This window comes from Epinephelus fuscoguttatus, linkage group LG17 (assembly GCF_011397635.1).
Source record: "Epinephelus fuscoguttatus linkage group LG17, E.fuscoguttatus.final_Chr_v1".
Lineage (NCBI taxonomy): Eukaryota > Metazoa > Chordata > Actinopteri > Perciformes > Serranidae > Epinephelus > Epinephelus fuscoguttatus.
Window position 1 is genome coordinate 96,100 of NC_064768.1, and position 12,265 is coordinate 108,364.

At 42.1% G+C, this 12,265-nt stretch overlaps 1 protein-coding gene across 2 annotated transcripts; it reads right to left on the bottom strand.

The window, feature by feature from the left end:
• Positions 1-731: 731 nt before the first annotated feature.
• Positions 732-11,850, bottom strand: LOC125904267 (uncharacterized). Of its 2 annotated transcripts, XM_049601580.1 has the most exons (11): positions 11,823-11,842; positions 11,442-11,739; positions 11,293-11,355; positions 11,119-11,207; positions 10,781-10,886; positions 10,607-10,712; positions 10,467-10,531; positions 9,234-10,115; positions 8,733-8,891; positions 6,021-6,074; positions 732-5,839 (listed from the first exon to the last, which is right to left on the bottom strand). In XM_049601580.1, the coding sequence occupies exons 2-11, from the start codon at positions 11,538-11,540 to the stop codon at positions 5,744-5,746; spliced, it is 1,719 nt and encodes a 572-aa protein (XP_049457537.1). In that variant the 5' UTR covers positions 11,541-11,739; positions 11,823-11,842; the 3' UTR covers positions 732-5,743. The 2 variants fall into 2 exon arrangements, with proteins under 2 accessions (XP_049457537.1, XP_049457538.1); XM_049601581.1 differs by lacking the exon at positions 8,733-8,891 and having other exon boundaries at positions 11,823-11,850.
• Positions 11,851-12,265: the final 415 nt, after the last annotated feature.

A 12,265-nucleotide genomic window follows, 5' to 3' on the forward strand; every position in this document is an offset into this window, starting at 1 on the left:
GTAATAAATAAAAAATGTCCAAGCTTTGTCTGCCACAATCTGAACCCTGGCTGGATATTAATTTGTTACTCTGGACTATTTAAAGTTAGGCTACTGATTTTATGTGCATCATTTCTTTGAACATCGTATTTTGTCTTCACTTTCAAATATTACACAGAAGTAATTCACTCTCAGCTCAGAATAAAAAATCTGTCATTTTTATTGCAAGCGGTTTTTTTTAGGTTTTCTTTAAAAGGCTGAGACAGCTGTCAGTCTGTCAGAGCAGCACCTGCACTTAAATGTTTATTGCAACAAATGTGTAATCTCAGTTAAAATGATAAAAATCTGTGTGAAGCTTTAGACACGTAGGATCAATGAATAATGATCTCTATCGATGTGATTGGTCGCACTGATGGAACATAATTCATATAGGCTAGTCTAATACTGGAGATTATTAATATTTGTGAGTGAGCAGGATCGTGGTGCAGCTGCAGAATGTAGCTTGAAAGTGAGTTTCTTTAATAGTCTGAACATATTTTAACAGCATTGGACAGTTTATCAGATTCCAAGAAACACTGTGTTGTATATAACATGCAGCGTTTTGTACATGTAGCATTGTGCTGTACTGTATATAGCATGTATCATAGGCTACATACTATCCCCTATTCATTTGTACATACTTTCCCTTTTATTAATACTTTTCTCACATCATGTGTATATTTTTACTCAAATTGTTTTGTTTTTATGCTTCTCTTATTTTTGTATTTGCACTGTGTGTCAATGCCTGGGTTCAATAAAGGACATCTTAATATTACCACTTAGCACAATTTTGTCTGTAGCTGCTATTCACCCATATCCTACCTGATGTGTGTCTGTTAAATTAAGAATGACAGGTTGGCTCAGAAATTAAGACAACAGCAGAGCTCAGTTCAAATGGTTTATTCACAATCAAGTGAGAAATACTTCAACGGCTGACGTTGGATTCAACCCCGGTTCCTTTGTTTGAAAGGCGGTGATGCTATTGTTGGACCACATGGGCAGTGAGATGATAAGTAGCGGGTACAAGTTATAAGGAGGACCGGAGAGAGGACGACGCTTGGTCGGGGCAGGGTGGGGGAAATCCAGGATCGGACGTCAGCAGAGGAGCGGAGCGGAGCAGGCAGCCGAGAATAGAAGAAGACTGGAGTTTCTTTACTGTTTTTATGTTTTAAGCTAAACAGGGTCAGGCCTGGATTTTCCTCTAACCTAGTTCAAAGGTTATGGTAGCAGATGTAACACTTTCATGCACTTTTATGTTTTTATGATGTTTTAATGTGGCAAGCTGTGTTGTTGTTGTCATTCATAAAGTTGTCATATTCGTAGGCTATGTAATAATAAGTAGCCTATTTCTATGGCTTCAATGGCCAATATTCAGTGTTGCTGTATGGATGCAGCCCCTGCATAATTGTGAAACTGTTTTGTTTCACTTCTGGATGTTTTGCATTAAAAAGTTTAGTTTACATATTTGTGTCAGTTGTACATTTGAACATGTATTTGAACACAGGCAAAGATACAGATAATCGGGTGGGTCAGGTCCGGGCATTTTTAGGCAATTCTGAGCAACAAGCAGAAGAATTGGAAGACATTTAGGAATTTTGCAACACAATCTGCCTTTTGCATCAGCTGAGGCTTGAACTCACAACCACTGAGACTATGAATCAATTTCTATCTCACTGAGCTAATTAGTCAGTGACAGTTCACGTGTAGCTTCACAAATTGACTAAGCCAGCCATGCAGGTTTAGCAGCCGTCCATGCATGGAATTTATTTTAACAATGATTGATTTGCTTCACAAGTGAAAAACTGATGTTTAACTAGTTGAGCTATGTGCAAAGTGAGAAGCTTCAGATGGTTTCATACTTAAGTATTGACACTGGATCTTTGTGCAAAGTTTGGTTTATTTTCAAGTATGAGAAGGCAGATTTTCTAGCAGAAAAAAGACTTGAAGATGCTACACAGTGATGAGTCACGCTCAGGCAATTTTAAGCAATAAGCTGGAGCACAAGAAGATGTTTACATTACAGTGTAGATTCTGCACCAGTTAAAGCTCGAATCCGCAACCTCTGGAACCTAAGGCGGTCATCTACTGCTCTGAGCTAATTGGCAAGTAGCAGCTCAACAGTGGCTTCACAAATTGAGTAAGCCATTCACTGTAAGCAGCCATCCGTGCATGGAAAGGCAGATTTGAAACGACTGCAAAAAATTCAGTTATTAAGACAAAAATCTGAAAATACACATATTGCATCTAGACAGCATGGAGATGTTGGTAATTTGTTTGTAACAATGATTGATTTGCTCCATAAGTGAAAAACTGATGTTTAAAATTGCCATTTTTACATTGACTCCAATTGTTCACATTAGAGAAAAATTCAAAATGCTGTCAAAAATTCAGTTTTTGAGATAAAATTCTGAAATTTGGCACACATCATCTACCATGCCTCTAGAATTTTGTGATTTGTTTTTCTTGAACATTGAAGATTTATTTAGCAAGAATTTTCATGTATATTTTTACAGTACCATTTACAGTCAAACATTTTGATACACTGTAGGCTCAATTTTTGATAAATCAAAAATCTGAGAAACATAGTTTTTGTAGGACAGTCTGAAGATGCTCTGTAGCAAGTTTGGTGTCAATTGAGCAAAAATTGTGGGAGGAGATAGGTTTAAGAACTTTTACAGTTTTTGAAAAAAACAGAGTGGTGAACTTCATAATTTTTAATAGGTTTAAGTGTACAAAAGTATCTTCACTATTGCGGCTACAGTTTGATGAAAGTTGTGAAGTTGTAGCACATATGGTTGATTTGTTATGAATTTTCAAAGTTTCGAAATTTAGACGCTTGCTGTAGCGCCACCATCAGGACTATTGGCTTGAGTTTACAGCTGAGGATATCTGACGTGAGACTGGACTTTTGTGCAAAGTTTGGTGAGTTTTCACCCATGGGAAGTATGATTTCAGAAGAAGAAGAAGAAGAAGAAGAAGAAGAAGAAGAAGAAGAAGAAGAAGAAGAAGAAGAAGAAGAACTAGGATTACAATAGTGTCCAGCCAGCTTAGCTGCCCGGACCCTAATAAGAGAAGAATAAAATCAAAACAATTTGAGTAAAAATATACACATGATGTGAGAAAAGTATTAATAAAAGGGAAAGTATGTACAAATGAATAGGGGATAGTATGTAGCCTATGATACATGCTGTATACAGTACAGCACAAAGCTACATGTACAAAACACTGCATGTTATATACAACACAGTGTTTCTTGGAATCTGATAAACTGTCCAATGCTGTTAAAACACGTACAGACTATTTAAGAAACTCACTTTCAAGCTACATTCTGCAGCTGCACCACAATCCTGCTCACTCACAAATATTAATAATCTCCAATATTAGACTAGCCTATATGAATTATGTTCCATCAGTGTGACCAATCACATCGATATCATCATTCATTAATCCTACTTATCTAAAGCTTCACACAGATTTTTATCATTTTAACTGAGATTACACATTTGTTGCAATAAACATTTCAGGGCAGGCGCTGCTCTGACAGACTGACAGCTGTCTGATCCATGTGCACAGACTTATAAAAAAAAAAAAACAACTTGCAATAAAAATGACAGATTTTTTATTCTGAGCTGAGAGTGAATTACTTCTGTGTAATATTTAAAAGTGAAGACAAAATACGATGTTCAAAGAAATGATGCACATAAAATCAGTAGCCTAACTTTAGATAGTCCAGAGTAACAAACTAATATCCAGCGTGGGTTTAGATTGTGGCAGACAGTAAAAGCTCCGCTAATTAATGCACTTCGATACGGACTGAATAAATGAGGAAATGAAACAGTGAGAGGGAGGAGACAGAGAAAACCTCAGGGTTTGTTGAAGAAAATCTGCTCCCGACCAGGTTAGGTTCACAGACTCAGTTGTCATAGTAACTGACACCGGGCTTCAGTTACCTCTCTTTCTGGAGCTGAAAATCCAGAGTTTCATTTAGGGTTAACATAGGCTACTCAGAGTTTGTCTGCAATAGCTACCCCGCTGATCTCGTCAGTCTGCTAGAGTAGACCTGAAAACTAGATGGCTCTTTTTATTCCACCATAGCAGGTAGTGTGAATCTCTTAACTGTCTACACAATTATCATCAAGTGTCTCCATGTGACCACAACTGAGGGGAAAGTCCAGTGACAGCTTAACTCTAATTGATAGTAGCCTATAGTAAATGCCTTTCCATAGATGTACATCTGTTTTTTCCCACCTGGCTGTCAACATAGGCCTATTCATTCATATTATATTACGTTTGTATTTTTGATGACAACTTTGATGCAGTGCGACACCTGCTAGTCATTTTTAATAACTACTTTTGGTGTGCTTGCTGTCATGTTGATAGTTTTACTGAGAGCAGACTTCACTGTTCACGGTACACCCTGAACAAAACTTACTATAGAGCTTTAATTTTCATGGTCTATCAGCTGCATATTAACAGGCAATACAATAAAACGCTGTTGCATTACTTCATTGCCTGTCTGTGTGGGTTGAATCTGCAGCCTCCGGGTCTGCAGAGACATCCCACTGGAGTAAAGGCCAAGAGGTAACCTTATTTTGAAGGGCACAGCCCAAATGTAAGTGACAATAGGATCGGTAGGAACGGTAGAAACCTCACAAACCGTTTCTTTGTTTTTTGGCCAAAACCGAAAATACGACTTGTTTCTGGTTTCTGATTGTGTCAGTTATTCCCAGAAAACAAAACGGTTAAGAGGTAACCACCACCTTGTGGGCCCACCACCTGCTGTGATTGGCATCGGGGTTGGATGCATTGTGTGCGGGGCGGCAGGCAGGGGCAGGGCTCTGGGCGTGCTGATCTCCAGCATAGAGGACCAGCTTTGGGGACGTGGAATGTCACCTCTCTGGTGGGGAATTAGCTGGAGCTGGTGCTGGAGGCAGAGCAGTACCAACTAGATAAAGTTGGGTTCACTTCCACGCACAACACTGGCTCTGGAACCATACTCCTGGAGCGGGGCTGGACTCTAGCTTTTTCTGGTGTTGCCCAGGGTGAGAGGTGCATTGGACACTCGGGTGAAGTGAGGAGCAAAGCTGTCAGCTATCAAAACCTGGTGGTGAGTTGGATCAGATGGCAGGGGAGGCTGCCGGACAGACCTGGTAAACCCAAACATGTAGTGAGGGTGAACTGGGAACGTCTGGCTGAGGCCCCTGTTCATGCAGTGTCCAGATCCTTCAGCATCTCAGGGTGAATCTCATCCACTCCCAGTGCCTTGCTGCTGGGGAGCTTTTTAACTACCTCAGCAACCTCTGCCAGGGATATGGGCGAAAGTTTCCCAGAGACTTCAGGCTCTGCCTCCTCCATGGTGGACATGACGGCCGGGTTCAGGAGGTCCTAAAAGTGTTCCTTCCACTGCCTGACGATGTCCCCAGTTCGGGTCAGCAGTTCTCCTTCTCTGCTGAGCACAGCCTGAGATAAGCCCTGCTTTCCCTTCCTGAGGCATCTAATCGTCTGCCAGAACTTCCTTGAGCGCCACCGAAAGTCCTTCTTCATAGCCTCCCCTAACTCCTCCCACTCCCGGATTTTTGCTTCAGCAACATCCGCAGCTGCAGCCCCTCTGTACCAAGTACTGTATGGTTTTGACACTTTTCTAGCTTGTTAAAAAGGGACATACAGAAAGAAAAAAAAAAATCTCTCAAATTTTGGGGGTGCTTGGATTCAATTTAGGGGTGCTTCAGCGCCCCCAAAAATGGGCTAGAAGGGGGTTCTCTCCACCCAGTGGCAGATTTAGGAAATTTGGGGCCCAAGGCAAAGGCAGGCATGGGGCCCTCTGAAGTGAGAAGACAACACACAAAACAACAGGTCAATTATACAGATACATACATTTTAACAGTATTATTTTTTACCAGCAGGTTCTCTGATAGAACACTTAGAATGGATCACATACATATAATTGATTTCACTATATAAGTTGTTATTTCATAACTGTATATGTGACAGAGATGATTTACCTTTACACAGCTCAAATTTGGGCAGCAGCAGCTGCTGTCCTCTATGTTGTGGTGCTGAAATGAGAAGACAACACACAAAACAGGTCAATTATACAGATACATACATTTTAACAGAATACACATGTATTATTTGTTTTACCTTTTGTCCCTCTCTTCCTGTCCCTTTTACTCATATTAATCTCTTTTTTCTTTTTCTCTTCCTGTCTTTTTCTCGTAGTCTTTGTATTTCTCTCCCTTTTGTCCTTGTCTTTTTTCTTCTTCTGTTCCTTTTACTTATATTCCTCTCTTTTTCTTTTTCTCTTCCTGTCCCTTTTACACATCTTCCTGTCCCTTTTTCTTGTTGTCTTCATCTCCATTGTTTTCTTCTGTCCCTTTTACTGGTTGTCTTCCTCTCCCTTTTTCTTTCTTCTTCTTCTTTTTCTCTTCCTGTCTTTTTCTCGTAGTCTTTGTATTTCTCTCCCTTTTGTCCTTGTCTTTTTTCTTCTTCTGTCCCTTTTACTCATATTCCTCTCCCTTTTTCCTTTTTCTCTTCCTGTCCCTTTTACTGGTTGTCTTCCTCTCCCTTTTTTCCTTTCTTCTTCTTTTTTTCTTCCTGTCTTTTTCTGTAGTCTTTAAATTCTCTCCTTTTTGTCCTTGTCTTTTTTCCTCTTCCTGTCCCTTTTACACATATTCCTGTCCCTTCTTGTTGTCTCCCTCTCCATGTTTTCTTTTGTCCCTTTTTCTCGGAGTCTTTGTATTTTCTCCCTTTTGTCCCTAAAATCTTATTTTGCGAGGCTTGGCCTCAGCAAATCTTGCAATGAGGAGATCCATATCCACTGACTTCCTGACTTCTTGCTCGATGGAGAGAACAGCGAGTGCAGACAGCCTCTCCTGTGACATTGTTGACGTCAGATATGTTTTAATGAGCTTCAGTTTCGAGAAACTTCTCTCACCTGAGGCCACTGTCACAGGGAGAGTGAGCAGAAGTCCCAGTGCTATACTCATATTTGGATATACATTACAGGCCAAAAGTTTGGACACACCTTCTCATTCAATGCGTTTTCTTTATTTTCATGACTATTTACATTGTAGATTCTCACTGAAGGCATCAAAACTATGAATGAACACATGTGGAGTTATGTACTTAACAAAAAGAGGTGAAATAACTGAAAACATGTTTTATATTCTAGTTTCTTCAAAATAGCCACCCTTTGCTCTGATTACTGCTTTGCACACTCTTGGCATTCTCTCCATGAGCTTCAAGAGGTAGTCACCTGAAATGGTTTCCACTTCACAGGTGTGCCTTATCAGGGTTAATTAGTGGAATTTCTTGCTTTATCAATGGGGTTGGGGCCATCAGTTGTGTTGTGCAGAAGTCAGGTTAATACACAGCCGACAGCCCTATTGGACAACTGTTAAAATTCATATTATGGCAAGAACCAATCAGCTAACTAAAGAAAAACGAGTGGCCATCATTACTTTAAGAAATGAAGGTCAGTCAGTCCGTAAATTGCAAAACTTTAAATGTGTCCCCAAGTGGAGTCGCAAAAACAATCAAGCGCTACACTGAAACTGGCACACATGAGGACCGACCCAGGAAAGGAAGACCAAGAGTCACCTCTGCTTCTGAGGATAAGTTCATCCGAGTCACCAGCCTCAGAAATCGCAAGTTAACAGCAGCTCAGATCAGAGACCAGATGAATGCCACACACAGTTCTAGCAGCAGACCCATCTCTAGAACAACTGTTAAGAGGAGACTGCGCGAATCAGGCCTTCATGGTCAAATAGCTGCGAGGAAACCACTGCTAAGGAGAGGCAACAAGCAGAAGAGATTTGTTTGGGCCAAGAAACGCAAGGAATGGACATTAAACCAGTGAAAATCTGTGCTTTGGTCTGATGAGTCCAAATTTGAGATCTTTGGTTCCAACCGCCGTGTCTTTGTGAGATGCAGAAAAGGTGAACGGATGGATTCCACATGCCTGGTTCCCACTGTGAAGCATGGAGGAGGAGGTGTGATGGTGTGGGGGTGTTTTGCTGGTGACACTGTTGGGGATTTATTCAAAATTGAAGGCACACTGAACCAGCATGGCTACCACAGCATCCTGCAGCGACATGCCATCCCATCCGGTTTGCGTTTAGTTGGACGATCATTTATTTTTCAACAGGACAATGACCCCAAACACACCACCAGGCTGTGTAAGGGCTATTTGACCAAGAAGGAGAGTGATGGAGTGCTGCGGCAGATGACCTGGCCTCCACAGTCACCGGACCTGAACCCAATCGAGATGATTTGGGGTGAGCTGGACCGCAGAGTGAAGGCAAAGGGGCCAACAAGTGTTAAACACCTCTGGGAACTCCTTCAAGACTGTTGGAAAACCATTTCAGGTGACTACCTCTTGAAGCTCATGGAGAGAATGCCAAGAGTGTGCAAAGCAGTAATCAGAGCAAAGGGTGGCTATTTTGAAGAAACTAGAATATAAAACATGTTTTCAGTTATTTCACCTTTTTTTGTTAAGTACATAACTCCACATGTGTTCATTCATAGTTTTGATGCCTTCAGTGAGAATCTACAATGTAAATAGTCATGAAAATAAAGAAAACGCATTGAATGAGAAGGTGTGTCCAAACTTTTGGCCTGTACTGTAGGTCTAAGATATTCTCCTTATAGATATAATCAAGCATCTCAGATAGTGTTGAGATATTTGTGGGGAAGGATCTAACTGCTCCCTTTACCTCAAGTTTCAGGTCCTCTGCATCAACATCATCAAATCTCTGCTCCACTCTGTGGCAGCATTCATCCAGCTTCCCTTCCTTCTCAGTGCTTCTCATGACGTCAGTGGAGTAGAGAAATCCATACAGCTCATAGAAGGTTTCCATGTGTGAAAATCTTTCCTTTAAAGTAATAAGAGCTTTATCAATAAGAGACAAGAAAAATTCTCTTTTGTAGATCTCTTCTGCAGTTGACTGAGTTTGCTCTTTGCCTTCATACTCAAACTGTTGGGTTGTTCTTCTCTGACGCACCTCTGGCCAGCTCATCTCTACCTCAAGCTTCTCTGCTATTTCCCTGGCCTCTGTTTTGGCAGTGTTGAACCCATCATCCCAAAATTCCTGAAGGAATTCTGTCACTGCCCTGATTTCTTTCCTGACTGTTTCAATACAAACCTTCTGGCTCTGCAGGGTCTTGCTGGCTTTATTTATCTGGAACAACACATTGTACCATACAATGGTACTTACCACAAAAGGCCACCTCTGCATCTCCTTGCAGATGCTTCCAGCTGTTGAAACAACTTCTGCATCCCTTTTCTCCATGGCATATTCCTTTAGAGCAGTCAATGCCTCCACAATTTCAGGAAGCTGGTAGCGAACAGCTTTGATAGCTTCAACCCTGGACTCCCATCTGGTTGTTGACAATGCCTTCAGTGTGAAATTCTTGACGTGCTCTGTGAGAATGGACCAGCGGTGAACTGAGGAGCTGAACAGAGTGTAGAGTCGCTGTAGCAGACCAAAGAAGCTGATGGATGTCACAGATGACTTGGCAGCATCCCCAACAACAAGCTTCAAAGTGTGGCTTCCACAGGGAACACACAAAGCCTTGCTGTTTAGTTCTAACACTCTCTTTTGGACCCCCTGCTTTTTACCCTGCATGTTACTGCCGTTGTCATAAGACTGGCCACGGCAGTTGGAGAGGTCCAAACCTAGTGTTTCTAGGTGCCCTAAAAATGACTCACATAACCCTTTTCCTGTTGTGTCAAGTGCCTGAAGAAAACCAACAAAGTGCTCATGAATGGAGATACCTTTTGAGGTTTCACAATTCACAATCCGTAGCACCACTGAAAGCTGCTCATTGTGACTGAGGTCTGGAGTGCAGTCCATGGTAACAGCATAATATTTAGCTTTCTTTACTTTCTCCACAATTGCATCGATTGTGCACTTTGCTACAAGGGAGATGAGTTCATTTTGAATGTGTTTGCTCAAGTAATTGTCACTTAGGGGGGCAGTAGAATAGAAACCGCAGTGCCGATTCATGTGGCGCATGCAGTGCAAAGCCAGTCCTGCTCTGGTGAGGGCTGTCCAACACACTGAATGGTACCACAGACAGCAGGTGGTGCATTCAATCTAAAAAAAAGAGAAAAGAGACCTCAGAAACCATCCAAGCAGTGTGTCAGGTAATCATTCATCCCAGGAGGTTGTACAATTTAACAGTTAATGAGAAATCATGATAATGCTCAGAATTGTATGGCAATGTCTGTCAGATACTAGATTTCAATCTTAGCTGTGGTCGTCTGTGTTCCCATGTTCCCTCAGCTGCTCCAGTGACCGCTGAAGTGCAAGACATGCAGGTTAAGTAAAGTAAACTACACATTAACAATAGCTGTGTGTGAGACTGAGTATTCACCCAGTGACCGTGAGGTAACCCATCCAAGGCGTCCAACCGACGTTGGCCGGGACAAGAATTGATCTCCTTACCCACTCGTCCATCTCAGCCCCGGAGCTTTCCTCCCCACAAGCCCGACACAGCTGGGATAGGTCATCTACAACACAGGCATACATATAGTCCAGTTGCCATTACAGACACAAACAAGTAAACCTGGAAGAGTCCTTTGTACCTGTATTTGCCAGCAGCGCTTTAGCCATGTCCATCCTTAGCATGGCCACACCCTCCTGGTCCACTGCATAGTCAATCTGCTGGGCCAGCAAAATCTGCTCTGCAAGCTAAAAGTCTCATGAGTACAATTTGAATGACAGTTTAATGACAGGTACAGAGATCACTGAGTCATTACCTTGCACACAAACACCCCACATGATGTTGTGTCCTGCTGTCTAGGATGGGCCAGTGTAGCACATGTCCACCTCCCGATAGCAGGACACTTCTGGCGAACCAGTGCCCTACACAGAACACAGATTGACCACAGTCAGGAAAGTGTAACATAAGCCCAGGTAAGAGGATTCTAAATTTAAGACCACTTGAATTGTGTCAAGGGCCCTCAAAAGGACAAGCTTATGCCAGTCTAGTGAAACAGTACAGTCATAAGGGAAATGTAATTCGCCTGTTGCTCCCAAGGTTATCCAAAATGCATGAATACATACATGTCTAATGCACAAATTACAGCTGATTCACCTTGTTACATGTTTACACCTCTCAATCTGTTGCTGAGTGGCACAGTACGGATCAAGGTATAATGACCTCATCTCCTTCAGGTACATGATCTATGGAAATGCAAAACAAATATTAGCAAACCCTCAAACATAAGTGTCATTGTGTCCACATCTGTTAACATTTAGGAATACTCACAATGAGTGTCCAGTGTCCTTCATGACAGACTGCTCCTGCAGCCACATCACGATCAAGGGCCAGCTACAACAGAAATCAAATATACCATACATATCCAACTGAGAAAAACTCACTGGATTGCAAAGGCATAAGAAATTAATCCTACTCACCCGTTTCAAGCCTCTCTGTTTGCCCTGCCACACTGCGGTCATTGCATAGCTGTCTAATGACCGCACCACTCTTCCTCCCAACCATTGTGAGATATGCATTAATGATCTATGAAAACAATTATGTGATCAATCTGCAAAGGCGCACATCAGTCAAATAATTGTTCTTTGAGGTAGGCTACCTGACTCTCCAATTCCTTTCCCGGGGTCAGGTACAGGAGGTCTTCCATATATAATTTATATGGCCCCAGTCTTGACCAGAGTGTCGTTCGGCGCCTTCCTGCCCATACGTCTCTGATTACTGTAACACAAAAGAATAAAACATTGTTATGGCAGTTATTCATGACTTGCATAATTTGGGGTGTACTCTATCAGTGTACTTACAAATATCTGCACTGAGTGGAGGTCCTTGGGCTTCACAGCTTGTGGGTTGCCTTGCTGGGGGTGTGACTGATGTGTGACTTGACTCATTACTTCCAGCCAGAGGAGTAGGATCAATCAATTTCCTGATTTTGGCAGGGATCCTCTCCTCTGGCTGGAAGTAATGAGTCAAGTGGTCAATGTTGACTTTTGACTGTGTCCCCCTCTCTGACACCAGGTGAGCGGTCTTCTCCTCCAGCTTTAATATTTTGTAAGGTCCCACCAAGCTGGCCTCCAGTTTGTCCCCTTTCCTCATGGCCTGCCGTGCATTTTTCTTTAGAACAAGGTCCCCCACTTTAAAATGGTCTGCCTGACCTCTGTCCTCCTTCCTCTTGCAGACCTGTTGCTGTTTGGCCTCGATATTGGCCTTTACCTCATTGTAGACTGGGACTTGATCTCTGAGTCCC

Excerpts from the sequence above, each read along its gene's own strand:
- LOC125904267 (XM_049601580.1), bottom strand. The coding sequence starts at position 11,540 with ATGCATATCTCACAATGGTTGGGAGGAAGAGTGGTGCGGTCATTAGAC. Across the intron at positions 11,356-11,441 it reads AACAGAGAGGCTTGAAACGG|CTGGCCCTTGATCGTGATGT; the intron begins GTGAGTAGGATT and ends TTTCTGTTGTAG. Across the intron at positions 11,208-11,292 it reads AAGGACACTGGACACTCATT|ATCATGTACCTGAAGGAGAT; the intron begins GTGAGTATTCCT and ends GCATTTCCATAG.